Below are 21,720 nucleotides of genomic sequence, written 5' to 3' on the forward strand. Positions count from 1 at the left end.
TACTGAGGGAGAAGGGTCTTCTTTTTAGGGTCGAAGGCAACAATACCTAGCAGACGTGTCAAGAACTGTCTGTAACTTCTCTCTGAAGTAAATGTATTGTTTTTTTGTTCCACAGCTTTAATAAAGGTAAAGAGAGATGATCTTTATCTTGAATAAAGAGAGATGATCTTTATCTTGAATAAAGAGAGACGATCTTTATCTTAATTAAAGAGAGATGATCTTTATCTCCGATAAAGTTTGAGAATGATAACAGTACGTTTACATTTGCGACGTTGCCTTTTGCAAAAAGATCACCAGTACCACTGATTATAATGGCATCCATATTGCTCCAATTTGTAAACTTCAACTCCAATCGGTTTCAGACTTCTTGTTAGAACATTTTAAGAAGCGAAAAAGTCGCATTAAATACTTTTGCAATTAATTTCAAGAGGGGAAGGCTCCAACCCGCCCCTCTCTAATTTTAACATACATTTGCAAGATGATAGAAAATAGATCACCCGTTGTAATATGTAAAACATTAAGCGTAGACACTCGATAATTATAAAGATATAAACAATTAAAGTTACCTATCATACCGTGACACATAATAGTATAAAAGTTCGTAATTGTACCAATTGTTTCCTTTTGTTCGAATAAAAGAATTCCATCAACTATTGTTCTTCAGATATTATTATTTATATCGTTCGATTTATTATCGTTAATTTTTCACTCAAGTACGATAAAGCACCGAATAATTACTCGATTTCACATTTGCGCCGCAACGATATCAATGACAGATTAATATACTATTAATACACTATTACACATTGCATAATTACGTATATTTGTAAAATTATCGAGCATCTACACCTAATTTCCTACTCACCCCCGACAGAACCCCGTACTCTATCATCCTGCAAAAGCGCGTTGAAATCGGAGAGGGACAGATCGGACACTTGTTACTTGAAAGCGACGAATCTTGATTTATTCTTCGTACCCAAATCGCGTACGAAATGTTCCAGGAAAATCAGGATGAATATGTACCGCTGTACCGTAATTCGAATTCGTGGTTATGGCGAGGCCACTTTGAAACTTTGAACCCAATCTACCGCGAGATTCTTTACCCTCGTAAGCCTAACGTCGCTAGATCCTATCGTCTGCCAACTTTAAGCAGCAATTTATATTCCCTTTCCAAGATGCTCGCGCCGCTCTGACCTGCGGGGTTCTCATTCGTTTGTTACAGAGGGTGTTCTATGTTCCTGCGTGTATTCCCGATCAACGTAGATCCTGCGAGCGATCCCGAACTTTCGAGGTTATTTCTCAAGCGTATCGATAGCGCGGGCCGGTGCACGAGCAAGAACCAAGCACAGGGAAAGTGTCCTCGACTGGAGGAGAGCGCAAGTACTCGGCATGAAGGGTGAGTCCTTTGAAAGTTCGCTGGCATGCTGTTGAAACTATCCAGCAATCGATGACCACGGTAACCCCCCACGTTAAAACGTACATTTACCGGTCCGGTTTGAAAAGCTTTAAAGAGGGTCGGTAGAGAATTTTTCTCTGGGATCGACCCTCCCCGAGACCCGGTCATTCGCCAACTGCACGAGAAGGAGAACGAACGAGACACGTTAAGAGTGAGCTTTGTAACAGCAACCGAGTCTCGCATTAGAAGCGTTTGGTCACCGAACTTCAAAGCGACAGTCTAACGTAACCTGACAATTTTTATATTTTTCACTGAGCCTTTAGAGTAGATCGTTGTGAGTATTATCATTGCATTGGTGATTCCTGTAAATGAGATCGAAGATGACCATATTCGGGCATGTTTCCCTTATACGTTGTATAAATTATTTTTGATAATTTTTTTTACATTATTAGAGGTAATCCGAGTAAAGTCGTGTTTGGACTTGTTTTTTACAGGAAAATCTTGCCAATTCAACGAAAATGCTTTCGTACGGGTTGAATGAGAAATATACAAGTTGTTAGTTTATATTTGTTGTTAAACCGGTGCAACGTCGCTTTGAAATTCGAGCAACTAGTTTTCAAACGATAATTGTCGGAAAGTCGAGTGGACTCGAGTCGCATTAAAAAACATACACTATGATGAAAGAGGATTTGGTACGTTTTATCGAAGAACAGACGCGACGTTTTAACGAGGGGTTACTGTATTTATAGGATTCTGACTTCTAATTGTTAGTCTGATCTAACTCGTTGAATAATCGACTTTTTTAAACCTACTAGGGTAGGCCAAGATCAAGTCGATGAGTATAAATAAATTGTAAAATATTAGCAAACAGCTAACCGTTTTAATAGAAGATTTTTTCAATCGTTAAACTTCTTTTTTTCACATTTGCAGATGCCAACGAAAAATAATGTATTTGTTATTGAGATATACATGTACGGTATATACAATAGTTGGAAATATTAAATAAATACGAATGTAAATAAATTATGATACTTTTAGAAACGATGCAAAAATTATATTTTTTTAATCTCAGAATCTAATTTCTGCTCATATTGAAATGGAAAATATACAATTTAATTTATACAATATGTAAATAAGGAATGTACAATTTAACTTCTTTAATATTCGAATGGAAAGTATAAAATTTAATTTATTTGATATTTAAATGAGAAATACAAAATTTAATTTGATGTTACGTATATTCACGTACGTAGTTAAATGAGGAAGTAAAGGAACGAAGCATAATATTCTCCTATACCAGTGTCGGACACATTTCTATGAAACCTTTGTTAGCTAACATAAAATATTTCGAATAACACACACACACGCAACGCAGCTCGTTCTCCTGAATTCCTTGTTTATTTTAGCGAAATTCTTAATTTTCATCTTTACAATTGTACATGCAAAAATGGTAATTACAAGAAAGTGGAAAGAAAGAACAAAGTCGATATATTTTCAAACTCACAATTTTTATAAAAATAATTGATCGTTCTCAGCTAATATTTCACGATACATTTATACTCATCGACCTCTGTAATCTGACTTCGGTTTCAATTAAAACAAAACGTCCATCTAGGACGTGGTAAACACTCGTATTGGAAAACTTCGAGTGACCTTGAAATGTCGAAACAATTCTAAGTACAATACATACGTGTAATGGCCGCTCCCGGTAAATTTCTCATACACGAAGCACGTTTCCCAGAAAGATGGAAACCGGCCGTATAAAACACCGACGTATTCGCAGTTTAATTTCGAACGCAAAGTTCCTGTAAAAATTGCATTCAAGTTTTATGTTTGCTCCGCAGCAATTTAATGTTTCGTGATCTATAGCCCCAGTTTACGACACTTTTCCCTTTACGCGGGGCAAAGTAATGAAAAATCACCCGGCACGACCAGGTGCAGGATGATCCTCCTGAAAGTAGGTGAAACGGCGGGCTTGTATTTTTACCTAGAGTGTTTCGTTTTAGGTGAAACAGATTTGGAAAGCAGTCGAGCATGCGTGGCCGAGTCGATCCGCCATCGATTTCCCAAACGTTTTCTTGAAAATGAAACACGATACGGGGACAATTCTTTTCGAACATTTTCATCGGTTTCGAACATTTTCATTCGTTTCGAACATTTTCATCACATCTTCGTTTCGAACATTTTCATCACTTCTTCGTTTCGAACATTTTCGTCACTTCTTCGTTTCGAACATTTTCGTCACTTCTTCGTTTCGAAGAGATGTCTCGAACTTCGCTCCGAATTTTTATGGAAACCCTTTTCAGAGAAATGTTCATATGAAGTTGCTCCAAAACGAATATCTCACCGCAGCGATATGGAAGACGCTGATCCATCGTCCATTAAAAACATCATCGACCCTTTATCTCGTTCAAGTGGGGGCCCGCGTTAATCTTTTAATCGGTCGACCTACATAGCGAGAAGCGTAAAGAGGAGAAACGGAAATCTGTGTCGAATCTATTGTTCAATGGCGATTCCCTTTCTCTTGAGGATATCGGGAGTAGCGACATGAGCGATCCAACGACATACTCATCAATAAGTATCAATTCCCAAGTATTCGAGGTATCGGTTAGATATGGAAATGAGAGTGATTTATATTGGTAGGATGTGGTTGATAGAGAATCACTGGTGATGAGACAAGTCCAATAATATATAATACTTATCAATACTGATTAGTATCAATCTTCAAGTACTGTATTGAAATATCAAATTGGTATGGAAACAAATGCCATTGATATTGGTTGGATTCATTTGTTGAGATTTTCTGTGGTATTGATTAAATTCAAACATGGAAAATCACTAGTTATGGGACCAATGCAATAGTATACTCATTAGTACTTATCAATAGGTATCAATTCCCAAGTATTCGAGGTATCGGGTAGATATGGAAATAAGAGTGATTTATATTGGTAGGATGTGGTTGTTGATGTTTTCTGTGATATCGATTAAATTCAAACATGGAAAATCACTAGTTATGGGACCAATGCAATAGTATACTCATTAGTACTCATCAATAGGTATCAATTCCCAAGCATTCGAGGTATCAGTTAGATATCGAAACGAGGGTCATTGATATTGATAGGATGTGGTTGTTGATGTTTTCTGTGGTATCAATAAAATTCAAACATAGAGAATCACTAGTGATGAGACCAGTCCAATAATATACCTATCAATACTGATTAGTATCAATTTTCAAGTACTGTATTGAAATATCAAATTGGTATGGAAACAAATGCCATTGATATTGGTTGGGTTCATTTGTTGACATTTTCTGTGGTATCGATTAAATTCAAACATGGAAAATCACTAGTTATGGCACCAAAGCAATAATATACTCGTTAGTACTTTTACGTATCAGTTCTCAAGTACTGTATCGAGGTATTAAAATAAATGGTCATTGTTATTGGTAAAATGTACTCGTTGATATCTCCTGTGGTATCGATAATATTCAAACATCGAGTATCATTGAGACCTCAACGAGACATCGATGTAGCTGGACTAGTATCACAGTTGAACGTTGATTATTAGAATAACTTCGAATAAATATTTATCTGGGTATTAATTGTTATTAGTAGTGTTCCGTGGCCGGTAAAAGTTTGTCGAAGCAAAGGTACAATTCAATAACGTAAATGAATAAATTAATTTCCCATTATGTGATGTATATGCCACATGTGTGACATATGTGATACTTCTGTCGTGTTCTGTGGTATATGATACTCGTGTAATACTTGAATGGTTTAAGTGTGACATCTCTGTGGTGTGTTCTATTTTTCTAAAGTGTATGTTTATGTGGTATATGTGTATCATGTATGATATTTCTGTGGTGTGTGATATGTACTTGAAAAGTTTGTAAACATTCGAATAATTAAGACAAAAGTCCATACTACCGAACTGAATTAAAAACCAATTGAAATTTTAAACGAGTGTCAAGTTTGATACAATCGATACGTATCGATGCATCAGTATACTGAGTCGATGGTCTCAACAAATCTCAAATTGTTCGTAATTATCTTCCAACAATTGATATTTCCCTCTCGTCACTGTAATCGATAAAAGAAGATACATTTTCTGGAGTCAATGATAAATATTTCGATAATATTTAAACACGTCTCGGTCCTATTACTATTAAAGAGCGTGAAATATTTTTGGCGATTATTGTCGTGTTCCACGACACACGTACACGTGTAACAGTTGGCTCGAATTGCAATTCTCTGTCTGAAACGTCTCACCATCTCTCAAGTTCCACGTCTACGTCGTCTACACGATCGTCACGAGTTTATCACGAACCTCGAGTAACGAGGATCGCTGTGAATATTCTCATTTCCTCGAGTTCGCACACTGACACACGCACACGCGAACGCGAGCGAATAATGTATGCGGGAATGCGAAATGCACTCGCACGATCCGCATGAATTTTCAAATTTCGCCTACGCGGGCCGCTCGCGTTGCGTTTCACGTAGAATCGTGAGCACACGAACGAATTACGTTAATACTTCCCGGCCCACCACAGTCGATCCTCCATTATCATCTGCTTATGAGAGAGCTCGATAAAGTATCGAATAATTTTCAAAATAAAAGCATCGAGTTACGTCTCTGTTCCGAGGATATTCGAATAATATTCAGTAGCTATCGTGAAAAGAGGAATATATTTAAAAAATTTATTTGAAAAAAACCACTCGATGAATCGATCTGATTTTTGTTCCGTTCTACAGATTAGATCCAATTTTTGTTCGTTCAAATAAATTTGGGATTATTTTTTAGAAATTGTCGATGTTTTATACGAGCAAATATAAACAAGGATCGTGAAAAGAAGAATCTATTTAAAAAATTTATTTTAAAAAAATTACCCGATGAATTGGTTTAATTTTTGGTTCTGTTCTACAGAAACGATCAAATTTTTATTTTATTCGGATACATTGGGGATTATTTTTTAAAAATTGTCACGGTTTTGTACAAGCAAATATAAACAAGCATCGTGAAAAGAAGCATCTATTTAAAAAATTTATTTGAAAAGAGGTACTCGATAAATTGATTTGATTTTTGTTTCATAAGAGAATACATTGTAAATTAATTGAAGGGAATTATCAAAATTACTATATACACGTGAGCAAATATGGTAAAAAAATTAAGTTCTAGATATGAGTGCAATGAGTGAAATAGAATCTCGACGAAATAATGTTTACATAATTGAGAAGCTTAATTTGCAAATGAAACAAAAGTTTCCAAGATTTTACAATTTTGCTAGTTCCACTCCTAGTTCTCCTAGTTCCACTTTGAAATTCGTTCATAAATATTCAAGAGGGAACTTTGCACGTATACGAGACCAAGATTGAAAATTTTATTTTCATTTTAATAAATAATCCACCTTCTTTCCTGAACGATAATCATTATTATCTTCGCCCCATTTTTCTTTCGAAAACACTTCTTCTTCCCTTCTTTAAGCTCTTGGAGGAAGCTTACCCAAACAATCTACCTCTAGCATGAAAGATGGGGTGCTGAGATCTCCAGTGATACTAATCCCCTTTCGCAAGCATAATTTTTATATTGACCTTTCAGAGTTGCATTAACAATACATTGAATTAAATCAAACAGTTAAAAAAGGTTAAAAAGAATTGGAAACATTAAAACACAATTTCTCATTCTTGATTACTTTTTCAATGTTAACATTATCTCGATAGAAATTCTTTTCGTGCCACTATTATCGACAAGATGTAATCATGTATTTTGTACACTTTTCTCTAGCATACAATTCACATTGTCGTATTCTCTTCTCGAACAATAACAAATGGGTAAAATTAATACGGTTAATTTTCAATTTTGCAAAAATGATCCAATGTTCCCGTTGAACAATAACCTTAAACACTTCTCTCGTAAATATTCCTACCGATGCCGCGAGCACATTATTCATTTCGCAGCTTTATAATATAATAGTTTCCGGTTTAATAGGGGCAATATTTTTTAACGGAAAACCGCTTCGACTCGCTACACGGGTCGGCGTACCGTGCGCGCGTTAACACTGTGTCATAAATTGAACATCTCGGGAATCGAAAACACAATGCAGCTTTTCACAGTGTCCTAAAATAGTTTGGCTCGAATGAGTTTTTCACCGCGAAATAATTGGAAAAGAACGGCACTGAAAATGTGGAACGAGCCGGTTGATGGTTGCGTGCGAGCAATCTGCGTGGTCGGTCGATCTGGGTCGCTGAAATCACTGGAAACGTAATTCCAGGAATATGCGTTCGACGCTCTTTCCCGCGCCATTTTCGCGACCCCCTTTTTTGTAATCGTTGTAATGCAGCAACTCGTCGCGGTTTGCTTGTTTCGAGTTTTTTAGGTGCAGCCGTCAAGGTGGCTGTAATTTAGCGATCAGAAATTAATTTTCTGAAAATTGATCGAAATAAAGGTTCGGTTAATGTCTTTCGTGATAATTTAACTAACAGAAATTATTTTCCTGGAAATTAATCGAACGAAGGGGCTCGTTAACTTATTTCATATTAAATCAACGATCGGGGGATTTTCTATTGTAAATCGATCGAATTAAGGGATTAATTAATTTATTATATAATAATTTAACGATGGGAAATTGTTTTATTACAAATTGATTAAATTAAGGGTTTAGTTCATTTCTTTGGTAATAATTTAACGATCAGGAATAATTATTTTATTGGAATTGCTAGTTAAAATACAGAGTTGATTCATTTTGTAATAATTTAGCCAGTAGGAATTTTGGATTATATTTAAGGCGTTGATCGATTTAGTTTTGGTTAATTTAGGTGTCAGAATTTACTTTATTGTTAAATAACGACGCAAAAGTGCTTTACAACATTTTTACGCGTAGATTGTCCACGTAAATAATTATCGTGCAAAATAATTTACAAGGAAGGTTCAGATATTTATACTGTGAATATTTATTACCTTTTTGGGAGCGATGCGTTTAAATATTCATGTTTAAACTTTCTCCGGAAGGTTTCCCTTATTTTCAAATCAATCGGTCGCAAATTAGGCTACAAAATTTGCAATTAGACGAGAAAAACTTCAAACAATAATCAAAATCGTTATACATCGTCGTTTCTCTTTTCGTCTCTTTTGCAGATAAAAAACTATTCAATAATTTTTTCATCGATAAGTCAATGACACGTCGAGCACAGTTCGATCGCTTTCATTGTTCATAATTACAAAGATATTCGTAATTAAACGACAATGAAAATCGACGTACCTCTTCTCTTCTCTTTCAATCTCTTTTCGACAGATAAAAAAACTATTCAACAATTTTTTCATCGATAAGTCAATAACACATCGAGCATAGTTCTATCGCTTTTATTATCCATAATTGCAAAGATATTCGTAATTAAACGACAATGAAAATCGACGTATCTCTCCTCTTCTCTTTTAATCCCTTTTCAACAAATAAAAAAACTATTCAACAATTTTTTCATCGATAAGTCAATAACACATCGAGCATAGTTCTATCGCTTTTATTATCCATAATTACAAAGACATTCGTAATTAAAATCAAAATCGACGTACTCCATTTTTTCTCCTCATGATCTCTTTTCAAAGAATAAAAAAACAATTTAAAATATTTCTCGAGATAACGCTCGATCGCGTTCGTAAGTCCGCGAAAATAATTTCCACGAATCACCGACGAGTCACTCGATCCCGATGAAACTTTGCAAATTTCGCGAAAAACACCGACCCTTTCCCTCGCGGTGAACATTCGCGTAGCATTCGATTCGACAACGGTGGCCCCGATCATCCGCCTTGAAAAGCAAGTTCTCGAGCACTGTTCACGCGCGAACTTCGCTCTTTTATCATTTGCAAAAGTGTTCTCTGTGTGTATCGGGAGTTATCGTTGCGTTCGTACATCATCGCGATCAAAGGGATCCCCCGGTTTTCGTTTCGATGCAGTTGCAGTTACATCGAACCGCAGGAAAAGGAAAAAGGAAAAAAAAAAAAACACGAAAAAAAAAAAGAAAAAAAATAGTTGCGCGGAGTATGTATCGCGAATGTGTACCAGTTTAGCAGGAAGCTCTGGAAAAGCGACTTTTTCCCATTCGACGGTGAAAATTCCGATCAGCGTTGTTTCGTGGTTGTTGACGGGGAAAAAAAACCAAAAGGGGAAAAAATAGAGAGAGAGAGAGAGAGAGAAAGATGCATTCGAAGCGCACCGTTAGGTCGAAATAAAGCGTTGAATTTTTTGTCTAAGCACGTTCGTATTAAGGCCGGTTTTAATGGGTCCCGATCGATAACACGTCGAATAAAGTCGACGTCTTAAATCCCCCCTTTGGAAATTACCGTGGCCCTATTATCTCGTTATTGAATTTAACGTTACAATTAAAGCTGGATGAAAGGGGCTCGTCGAGTTACGCTGGAAAATAGAAGCTGCCGAGGGAAATGAAACGAAAGGAAGATGTCTTTGGTCGGTAGGTTGCTACCCCTTTAAGAAAATTAAATTACCCTCACGATCGATTTTAATCGGATGAATTCCAGTCGTGATTTAAATATCACGAGAACGAATCGTTTAATTAAAAATAATCGCGGGAGGTTGCCACTCGAGCTTGAACTTCGCACGAGTCTGGCTACGAATCGGTGTGCATCAAACTTGGAACAAACAGAACCTTAGCTCGGTTCTAATCCGATTTCGAGAGAAATGTAGCGTGATCGAGAGTTAATTTCGATCTGGCACACTTTGAAAAAAAATACAGGAAACTTCGCGTTGGAACGTTTCTTCTGCATTTGATTGTTTTCGAAATGCTGGAGCAAGTTTCGTGATCAATTTTCAGGGCTGTTTTCGTCTCTTTGAATATTCGTTGCTGTTCAATTGTTTCGGTTCGGAATCGACGAGTGTCGTGGAAAGGTCTGTGCTTTTGAAATAAATAAAACGTTAATCGAAAATGTAAATACAGGTTGTTACCGGTGGTACGAGTCGAAAATTGTGGATGGAAAAATAAGTCGGAAATGTTGGGTGACGTTTTTTCGTACAGAGCTTCATTTTCGCATAAATGAACGTCATGATTGCATATTATGAATTATTATGTTATAGCTTAGTCTTCGTTGGATTTGAGTTTATAAAATCAGCGTCATGATTTGTTATTATGACAGATTCAAAAAGTAATTTTCTTCCAGTCTTTGTTCTTTACAATTTAAAATAATAATTAATTCGAATATCAGAGTAATATTCTTTGGATGTATAAAAACAAGTGTGAGTGAGATGATGTGCAAGTGCATATATGCTCTATGAATATTTAACATCGATTTATTCGAAAATGAAGCATCGTGTAAAAAAAAAATATCACTGTGTATTTTCTTTTTTCTTTTAAACACTGTATGTTTTATTTTTTCATCTAGATTCACCCCTTTTCTGCTTGATAGTTTAGTATCATCTTGTTTACCTAAAAGTTAAACGAAGTAAAACATTTTATCAAATTGTTCACATAGACCAAACGATATATCTAGTGTTTTCTTCAATTGGAGCATCTAGGGTACTTGAACGTATCAAATGTTACAAAGAAGTAAAAAATATTCGTAGAATTATTCAGAAAGGCCAAAAGTTTTCCTTAACTCGAGCCTTTAGTGTACCCGAGTGTGCTAACTATTACAAAGAAACAAACACCCTTTGCTAAATTGTTCGTAGAAACGGAAAGGTTTAAAGGTTTTCATACCTGGTGTTTTCTTTAACTAAAACCTCAAGCGTACTCCAACGTACTAAATACTGCAAAACAATAGAAAAACATTCACAAAATTGTCAAGAAGGACCAAACTGTATTCCAGCACCCAGCATACTAAGTACCACGAAAGATTAAAAAACATTCAGAGAAACAAAAGTTTCCTTTAACTCGAGTCTTTAGTGTACTAGAATATGCTAAATATAATATATTACAAAGAAGTGAAATAAGAAACGAAACGGTTTCTATATCTGCTCTTTTCTTCAACTCGAGTAGTTTTTCCCTTTAACTTTGGTATAACTTGGTATACTAACAACTGAAAAGAAAATATATGGTAACACCTTTCATACCTGCCACCAGAGGGACACCGACCGCTGATTGTTTCTCGCAAGCACTCGTACCAGCTTCGATTAGTATATATACGATCCTTTATCGATCTCCCAATGTCTCAGCGATCTGACTGATGAGTCTACTAGTACACTTTTCCTTCGTTTTCCTATTTTCACTCATTCGTTCCTCTGTCACATTCTTTAGAAGTCGCAACGAATAATAAAAAAAATATTCACAAATAATAAAAGACATTCACTGACTCGTCCAAAAAAATCAAATACCTCTATCTATTATTATTTCCTCCGACTCGAGTATCGAGCATATCCCAGGGGCACTAAATATTAAAGAAAAATAATAATAAAAAACACTCACAGAATTCTACAGAAAACTAAAAATTTTCAAAAAATCTCTCTAAATTGTTTACAGAAACGAACTGGTTTCCATACTTGCTCTTTTCTTCTACTCTAGTATCTAGTATAATATACCAGCATACTAAATAGTAAAAAAAAATACTAAAACAATTCAGAAACTTGCCCAGAAAAACCAATGAAGTACCTCTATCTGTTCCTTTCCTCCAACTTGAGTGTCCAGCGTACCTCAGGGCACTAAATACTAAAGAAAAATAATAATAAAAAACACTCACTCACAGAATTCTACAAAAAACCAAAAATTTCAAGAAATCTCGCAGTATTAAACAAAAAATACTAAAAACAATTGACAAACTCGTCCAAAAAAAACCAACAAATACCTCTATCCATTATTTCCTCCAATTCGAGTATCCAGTACACCCCAAGGCACATTAAATACTTAAAAAAAAATACTAATAAAAAAACACTTACAGAGAGCCAAAAATGTTCAAAAAATCTCGCAGTACGAGTTGTAACAATTCACAAACTCGTGAAAAAAAAAGTACCACCAAACGAGAGTACCTCTATCCGTTGTTTCCTCCGACTAGAGTATCCAGTACACCCCAAGGCACACTAAATACTAATAAAAAAACACTTACGGAATTCTACAGAGAACCAAAAATGTTCAAAAAATCTCGCAGTACGAGTGGTAACATTTCACAAACTCGTCAAAAAAAAAAAAAACAAAACACCAAACGAGTATCCGGTGTACCCGGGCGTAGCCGAGTGTTGCGCTCGAAGGGTTAAGAACGTCGATTTTCTCGCGCAAGAAAATTGATACCGAGGCAAGGAGGATCGGGTCGACGAGGTACGCGCGATAGGCCGAGGTTCGGCGCGGTCCGGCTGGATATCGCTGCGATTTTCCAGGCACGCCGAGGAGCAGAATTGGGGCTAGCCAGCCCCTTGGCGGGCGAGAGCAAGGGGTAGCACTGACACCACGACCCAGATACGGGCCATTGTGCACCGTATACTGTATACTCGGATTGCGTCATAGCTCGGGCAGAGCCGCAACGTCGACTCCGGATTCCGGCCGAGGCTGGCCGAACCCGATCGTTTTCGAGCGACGCCAGTCGCGGCTGGCGTTTTTCAAACCCCTACCCCTGGCCCCTCTCATTGTGCGCACCCTTTTCCTCCTCTCTCGGTCAATTCTTGACCCACTTGGCCGTCGCCAGTTTTCCGATAACCGCTCCAGTGTCCTCGCGTCCACGGGGCTGCGGCGAAGGAGTTCTCGGTTTAACGACTACAATTTCAGAGATTCCAGCGTGTTTTGGAGATCCCGGTGCCCGGATACCGGCCACCCAGCGTATCGCGGGTGAACGCTTGTGCCCCGTATCGGATATTTCGTCCGGTATCGGGTCGCGAAAAGTTTCGAGGTTAGGAGCACGATTATCCGTGAACGTTTGTTGTTCGTGGCTGGGGGCTCACGGGTTGGGGTGGCACTACTTGTGGGAGATTTAAGGTGGTATTCTGGAGTTTCTGTTTCTTTTTCTTCTTCTTGAGATTTAAAAGAGAATGGTAATTTACTTTTGCATCTGGTTTGTACGTGTGTATGTAATTTTTTTCGGATGAAAATAGTTCAAATTGCAGGAGTTGTCAAGAATGCCTTCGTAGTTGATTAGGCCCATTTTAGTTGTCTAGAATGAAGAAATGAAGAACCATTTCATTCGGTAGAAAAGTAGGTATGGTCAGGACTAATATTGTGAGAAAATTTTGAAAATTAAACATTCGAAGTTAGACTATTGTTCTTTTATTGTTTTTGTCGTATTTAGTCTACTAAAAAGGAATAGTAATTAATTTTTATAGGAAATTGAATTAGGTGGAAATAGTGGATTTTGAAAATCCTACATGTGCCGAAGATTCTCTCCGCATTTAGAGTCGATTGGTTATTTAGAACTTGAGATATTATGGTAACTACTTTACTGTCTAATAGCTCCGCCCACTACCGCACGCAGCGTCGCTATTGGCCGAGAACGGTGACGTAGGTCGACAGCGGCCAATAGCGACAATACGTACAGTGGTGGGGGAGCTGTGAACTAGAGTGGGGATGTGAACACTCGTCAGTCTCTTTCTCGCGGACAGACAGTATATATTATATCTCTTTCACCTATTATAAACATTATAATATTTCTTTTCGAGCAGTAAACATGAAGCAGAGATTTTTCACCCTTTCTATCTCATTTAAAAGACTTTTTATCATATGTTCCTCTCAAAAACAAATGTTTCATCCAGAAAAGAATGTTCAAATAACGAATAACGGACAAAAAATTCTTATTTTTTATTCTCTCCAAGAAAAATTAGAATTTAGGTAATAAAATATTTTACAATGGTCAAATAAAAATTGCACTAACTGTTCCAATAAGTGTGGCGTGTAAATCGATATAGGTTGGTTTTATTCGTCATCTTTTATTCGAACAAAATTTTTCCCACCTCTGTTCCTTCTTACCTTGCCAATCCAATCTGTCCTAACTGCTCGTGCTCATCCCAGCTCTTCACAGTTATCTATATCCAACCCATTTCGTTCGTTCTTCTAAATTCCAAGCCTCGTTTTCATACTTACCCTCTCGTTATTACAATTCCCTTTCCTCGGAAATTCGCGTCCTTCTAACCTACTCTCCTTTCAACGGTGTCACCAGATTTTTCATCCTCCAACACCTCTGGTAATTTGGTATAACTCTTTCTTAAATTGGTCTATTTTTTTTTTTTTCTTTTGTTCCGTTTCAATTTGCAAATAACTTACATTTAATCGTTCGAGCAACATCTTTCACTCTACGAGAGTCACGGATCTGGAAATTGCATCAAAATCTGTCCTGCAGTGTTAATTTTTGCAAAACATCTACGCGAATACATGAAAAATAAATTTTATACAAAATTTATGGAATTTATCATCATTATCCTCAATTTATAATTACTGGACAAATTATTACGTTTGTGTGAGGTAAACATACGCTGTTGAATAAAAATCGAAAGTGGAAAGTTGAAATAATAATTATTTAATCGTTGTGTACTGTTCGGATCAATGATGTCCAACGAGGCTTTAACTTTTAATGACTTTGTGACAAAATGTTCGATTCGCGTAAAATTTATCGACTTTATTAACATACAAGAGATATATTCTGCGAGTAATATTAACAAAGTTTGTATGTGAATTGAATAATTTATCGAAAAATTATTAAAGTCTGAATTTGCATTTCAGGATAAATTAACTCGGACAGTACATGGGGGATTAATATAAATTAGTCGTAATCCTCGATCGATGGATTTGTAAACTGATCATAACGTGCATTGCAGATAATAGTATTACGCACAAGATATCAATACTTTTCGCAACATTTAAACAAATGTCGCTGTACATGTATACGTCTACATCCATAAAAGATTTATTGTGTCATACAACAATTAGCCAGTTTTACGACGTGTTTGTTTAAAAATATTTTTAAAAAGAATTTGCATACACCTCTCAAATCAACCGTGACCTCTACAATTTTTAGGTTAGGTTTACATTATTCTATTCTATACACACAACATGTACGTTTTCTTTATTTACATAAAAAGAAGATATAAATTTTCCCTTTAACTTTACAATCATAAAATTCCATTGTTACTTTCACAGATGGACCTTAAAATATCTTCACCTAATTGCAATTTTTACATTCAATAAAACCATCGAATTTCATTTTATACGATTCACTCCCTTTCGAAGATTGAACGTCTTCAATTTCGAAAATTAATCAGAATCGTGTACGTTCCGCGTGTTTGTAGGTTCGAGAGAAATTTCATTCCCCCAGAATTGAAAATGAAAGAAAACATAGAGGTTTTCGAGTTTCGAATTTCGATGCCATAACCTGTATTTCGAAGCTCGTAGCTTCACGCTCCGAGGACATCAAAAGCCCAGAAACTGAATAGGAAACGTAGTCCGTATCGGCCAATGTTGGTGGCCATTTTGTTAAAACGTTTCCGGAAAGGCAGGAAGTTTGATTCATACCTAACCCTGGTCAGTTTGTCTATTTACCTCGTTCGTCTTCCCGTGGACGAGGTCCGAGTTTTAGCGTCTATCGCATCGGCGTAAATCGGCTCAATTTCAAGTTCACTAATGGCGGTGGTCACGCTGAAACGGGGTTGAGGGTTATGGAAGAGAGGAGGGCGCTTTTCGCGGCGAAACGTCCAGTTTTCGACGGTTAAACGACTGCAGAGAGGCCGTGAACGCTTTTAGGGAGGTCGTTTCCCCGTCGCGTTTTGGACCGCTGCCTAAATACAGGGTGGACCGAAAGTCCTGGTAACGCTTCCGGGAAAGAAAAATGTGGTATCTTGGTGTGAAATTTACCATTCGCGTCGAATTATTATTGTCGTAAATACTTTCCCAAATTATGGTTACGGGCGTGTACAATTCGTCAATTGTTGTCGTTGAGAACACTTTTTCAATTATTATTATTGTAAGCATTTTTCAAATTATTCTCATCCTATATAGTTTCCAAATGTTACTTCGAATACTTTTCAAATTATCATTTGCCAGATATATATATATATATATTGAAGATATTTTTTAAATTATTCCCATCGCAAACTTAGGACTTTACTCACAAGTATTTTTCAACTATTATCGCAAGTATTTTTCGACTATTTTGCAAGTATTTTCAACTACTTTGCAAGTATTTTTCAACTACTTTCCAAGTATTTTTCAACTACTCTGCAAGTATTCTTCAACTACTTTGCAAGTATTTTCGACTACTTTGCAAGTATTTTGAAGTACTGTTGCAAATATTTTTCAACTGTTTTGCAAGTATTTTTCGACTACTTTGCAAGTATTTTTCAACTACTTTGCAAGTATTTTCAACTACTTTGCAAGTATTTTCGACTACTTTGCAAGTATTTTGAAGTACTGTTGCAAATATTTTTCGACTACTTTGCAAGTATTTTTCAATTACTTTGTAAGTATTTTTCGACTACTTTGCAAGTATTTTGAGGTACTGTTGCCAGCATTTTTCAATTACTTTGTAAGTATTTTCGACTACTTTGCAAGTATTTTCAGCTACTTTGCAAGTATTTTCGACTACTTTGCAAGTATTTTGAAGTACTGTTGCAATACTTTGCAAGTATTTTTCAAATACTGTCACAAGTACTTTTCACACGCTACTGAAATTACTTCAAAAATATTTCTTATCGCAAACACTCTTCAAATTCCTCCCATCGCGAACACTTCGCAAACATTATCACAAATTCGAAAATGATTACTATCCCAAATATTCATCAACACCAATATCCTCGTTCCACCGTCTATATAATACACATCCTAAATTACTCGTGTCTCGCCAGTTCGTCATCGAATCCATGACACCTCGCTGAAAACCATGAGAAACTACTCGTTGGACAACAATATATCACCGACTCAAAACTACCCTTGGCTCGGTTCCCGTTAAATTCAAACCTCACCCCTCCCCCCTCTCTATTCGCGAAAACAGTCGACCCTTAACGATTCCCAGATACGTGTACCGTTCGAAGACTTCGACGAATCATACACAAACAACGAACGTTCACCACCTGCGCGTGTCCTGGCGCGAAATAGGACAAAAAAATTTTTTTTTCTTTATTATAAATTCCCAAGTGACTTTACAATTTGTTCAGCAAGAACATTCGGTAAATTGTGTTCTCGGGTGAACTTGATTAACACGTGGATGTTATCCCTATGGAGAACATCTGTTAAGGTAAGGTGCCTTAGGATAGTAAATCCTTAGGATGTTTCCTATTCAGGGCAGACTAGTTTCGTATAGCTTGTTTGCTAATTCGTTAGGGTGATTGTCTATTCTTTTCTTGTAACTCTTGCAGCGACTGTTGATTTCGTCGGTAACTGTTTTCACTTGGAGGTCCTTCCAGATCTCGTCATTTCGAACATACCAAAGTGCATCAGTTACTGTTCTAAGAATTATGTAGTGACTCAAGCTTAGAAATGTGACTTTTGTCAGCAATGCCCCACATCTCGATACCATATGTCCAAATAAGCTTTATAATTGATTTGTATATTAAAAGTTTATTGTCAACACCTGGTTTAGATTTTCTGCATATAAACCAGTACATGTTTCTCCTTTTAATGCGAATTTAATTGATTTTATGAGCATATGTGACGTTTCCAGGTTAATTTCAAGTCCAAGTGAAGTCCCAAGTATTTTACCCGATTTGGTTCGAGGAACAGGAGTATTGTCAAGTTTGATTTCAGTAACAGTACCTTTCTATAGGATGAAGGTAATGCGTTTACACTTGTCAGGTGTTCACTGTTATTTTCCATCGGTGCAGCCATTCTTCAAGTTTTGAAGATATGTTGTAAAATATTGGACGTTGGGTCATTATGGTCGGATAATATAACTGTGTCGTCTGCGAACGTAAACGTATCGGTTTCACTGGTGGTTGGAATATCCAGTGTATACAGTGTGTACAAAAAAGGCCCAAAACAATAGCCTGTGGCACGCCTGCTTCTACGTCGTGAAGAGAAAAAATGGCGGTGAGAAACACCTAGAGAGTGGAATGAGGGAAATTAAGCCAAAGAGTCGAGGTTCTTGGCATTTTCAGCTCGCCAGATGAAAGTCGTTGGCCCGTTCGCAGTATTTACTACTTTCGTCGCGGTCGAGCAAACAGGAACCTCCACGCGGGCAGTGGAGGGGGTAGGAACGGTGGAGAAATGGATGGAAATGGAAACGAATGCTCGAATTCGCGGGAACGATTTAAACAGGGAACTCCAGCCCTCCCCTGAGCGACTAGACGAGAATCGTTCCGTCCCTTAACTTTTCCCATTCTTTCCCTTCGCGATTCTCCTGTCTCCTTTTTCTTCCTCGAAGACTGCCCATCCCCCCCTCGTCCGTGTATCCTTCATTCCCCGTGAGTCCTGTGCACCCTTCTGTCTTTATTTTTCTCCTTCAGCCCCTCCCCCTCCGCCCCATTTTATTTCTCTCCTCCCACCACGGGTTCTCCGGTTTCTTCTCAGCGATTCTTCGCTACAACCCTCCTGCTCCCCCCTCCATCTACTCTTTTTATATCCGTTTCTCTCCCTCGGAGTTGCAACGTGCACCCCTCCTCTTTCTTTTGCAGAGTCTCGACACGCTTTAACGCAGAAAGCTGGAAACTCGTGTTCAACGTCGACTCACGCCTCCCCCCCCCCCCCCTCCACCCCCACAGGCCCCTCTGGAAGCCACTGTTTCCACAGGCGTTCTCTCGTTGTACTTTCAATGGAATGGTTCGTCTTCTCCGACCATCTCCACACCCCCTCCACACCCCTCCACACCCCCTCCACGTCCACTCTCCATCCTGGTCCGCGTCGATACTGGCCCGTAGTCACTTCGTTCCAGGATATGCTCCGGGCTTTCTTATTTACGAGATCCTCGTGCCCACCTCCGGCTGTTGTTTCGATTGATCGTTCGGAGTGTTTGGCTACCATGAGTCTTTCCCTGTTCGTTGGTTGGGGGGATTTCTGGGACAGGAAGGGTGCACAGGGGGACCACGATTCGACTGGCCAGGTCTTCCACGAATGTTTCTCCAACGCTCGGTGTGTTCCGATCCACGGAGCCACGTCCGGGGAAAACACGGGACAATGGTCCTGTACTGAGCAGGTTTCGCTCCGAGACATTTTACAGGCTTGGAAATCATAAAACTTTACCCTGTTTTCACGCTGCACCGACCATGAGAACCGAGGAGACAATAACAGGGCTTGGAGGACTCGATTCGTGGTGATTGTGCGAAACATGGGAAGAATTTTGGACCAATTTCGAATTTCGCGCGTATTTTACCAAGATAGATATATTTAGTTGCAAAGTAATTCAAGGGCTAGGATCGAAGAATGAGTTTTATTTTTTTGGAGGGAAATATGTTTCGAAATATTGGCTAGGTTTAAAACATTGGAAGCTTTTTTCCAAATTTGGAATTTGGGTCGAATTTTAACAGAATGTAAGTTAACAAACGGGGTATTTAGATGTTGTAAAATAATTCAAAGTACAGGATCGAAGCATGACTTTCATTTTTTGGAGGGAAATATATCTCGAAATATTGGCAAGATCCAAAACATTGGAAGCTTTTGTCCAAATTTGGAATTTAGGTTGAATTTTAACAGGGTGGATATATTTAGAAGTTGTAAAATAATTCAAGGTGTAAGATCGAAGTATAAGTTTTATATTTTGAAGGGAAATATATTTCAAAATGTTAGGTTCAAAACATTTGAAGTTTTTGTCCAAATTTGGAATTTGGGTCGAATTTTAACAAGGTGGATATATTTAGAAATTGCAAAGTAATTCAAGGACTAGGATCTAAGAATGAATTTTATTTTTTTGGAGGGAAATATGTTTCGAAATATTGACTAGGTCCAAAACATTGGAAGCTTTTTTCCAAATTTGGAATTTGGGTCGAATTTTAACAGGGTGGATATATTTAGAAGTTGTAAAATAATTCAAGGTGCAAGATCGAAGTATGACTTTCACTTTTTGAAAAAATGAAAAAATTGTAAGAATACAGTTTGATTTGTTCTCTTTAATTAGCAATTTTCAAAAATGCTGTCACTTCGAAATTGACCAAATGACGTTTATTTAAAAGTATGCCGCACTTTCACCATGTATCGACACTAATCTTTTCTTCTTTGTGTCGTTAATTGCTATGAAAACACGAAGTAGTAGATCGCGGCATAGTAAATACCGTTAAATAAATAAAGGCAAGGAACAAAGACCGTGAAACACCGAGGATGCAATACTCTGTTTTCATTTATCGAATGCCTTTGGTCATGTGGCCATTAAATGTTACATACGGGATACGTTGGAATTATAGATACAACCTGAACTCGTTAATTGGCTACGTAAACCATAACGAGCACAAATGCTTTGTTACCCATAGGTTGCTGTACTTTGAAAATAATTCTTCTGCTGACAGTAGATTATCGTTCGCCAACATTTGAACATGCTGGTACAATTCCATATCTGTAATAATGATTTACAAATTACAATGCTGAACTGTGCTCAAAATAATAATAATAACAATAACACGACAAAAAATTAATAATAAAGTATTCAGGAAAGAAAGTAAAAATTAAGCACGAGCTCTGTGTCGTACCATGTAAATTTATAAATAATCGTAGAGAGAGTTTAACAACCTCTACTATAATTTAAAGTTAGGATTCTTTTTGTTTCCTTTTCCAGAATTAAATTCGATAAAAGCGTAATTCTATCACAGCACTTCACCCTATAGTAAATGCCAACTTTTTGCATTTACTTATCTTCTTACTTGTACGAACACTAAACGTATTACAATTATTATTTATTCACGGATATAAACCCTTCGATATCCGATACGCTGTACCGGTTGATTCTAGAAACTGGGCCGGTCTATACAATGGAACCTCTCGATACTTGCATCGACGAAAGGAAGGGACGGTTACTTAGCAACAAATGAGGTTGGCACGCGCCATGTCTTCCGTTTGAAAGGAAAGCAGATCGTCGATGAGAGATCTACGATTATACCAGAAATCGAGTAAGAGAGACGCAGGTAGTAAATATCTAAAGTGAAAGTGATGTTCTTTACCAAATTCGATACCTTGATCATTACTAATTCGTTACCTCGATAATTGCATTCTTTAATTATCGTTCTTTATTTTACCTTCACTCGAATCCCTACATTTTCCTTGGTAAATATTAAACGACTTCTTGTAGCTTTACAGAAGCTGTTTCTGCAAATAGTGGCAAAACTTGTGGTACAAATGGATAGGAGGTGATTCTTCGAACAAAAATGTATCAACAATGTAGAATACAATTTTTATATACGAGACATCGTATTCTGACCATGGACGGGGGTCATACTACTTGTCTGACTATGGACAGGGTCATACTACTTGTCTGACCATAGACAGGGGTCACACTACTTG

At 37.3% G+C, this 21,720-nt stretch overlaps 1 protein-coding gene across 1 annotated transcript in view; it reads left to right on the plus strand.

The window, feature by feature from the left end:
• The first annotated feature begins 1,255 nt into the window (after positions 1-1,255).
• Positions 1,256-21,720, plus strand: part of LOC143147052 (uncharacterized) — a 194,606-nt gene continuing 174,141 nt past the window's right edge. The window contains exon 1 of the mRNA XM_076311913.1: positions 1,256-1,396. Coding sequence (XP_076168028.1) covers positions 1,390-1,396 — 7 coding nt within the window. The 5' untranslated portion in view covers positions 1,256-1,389. The remainder of the gene's footprint in view (positions 1,397-21,720) is intronic.

The sequence above is a fragment of the Ptiloglossa arizonensis genome, chromosome 5, assembly GCF_051014685.1.
Source record: "Ptiloglossa arizonensis isolate GNS036 chromosome 5, iyPtiAriz1_principal, whole genome shotgun sequence".
NCBI lineage: Eukaryota > Metazoa > Arthropoda > Insecta > Hymenoptera > Colletidae > Ptiloglossa > Ptiloglossa arizonensis.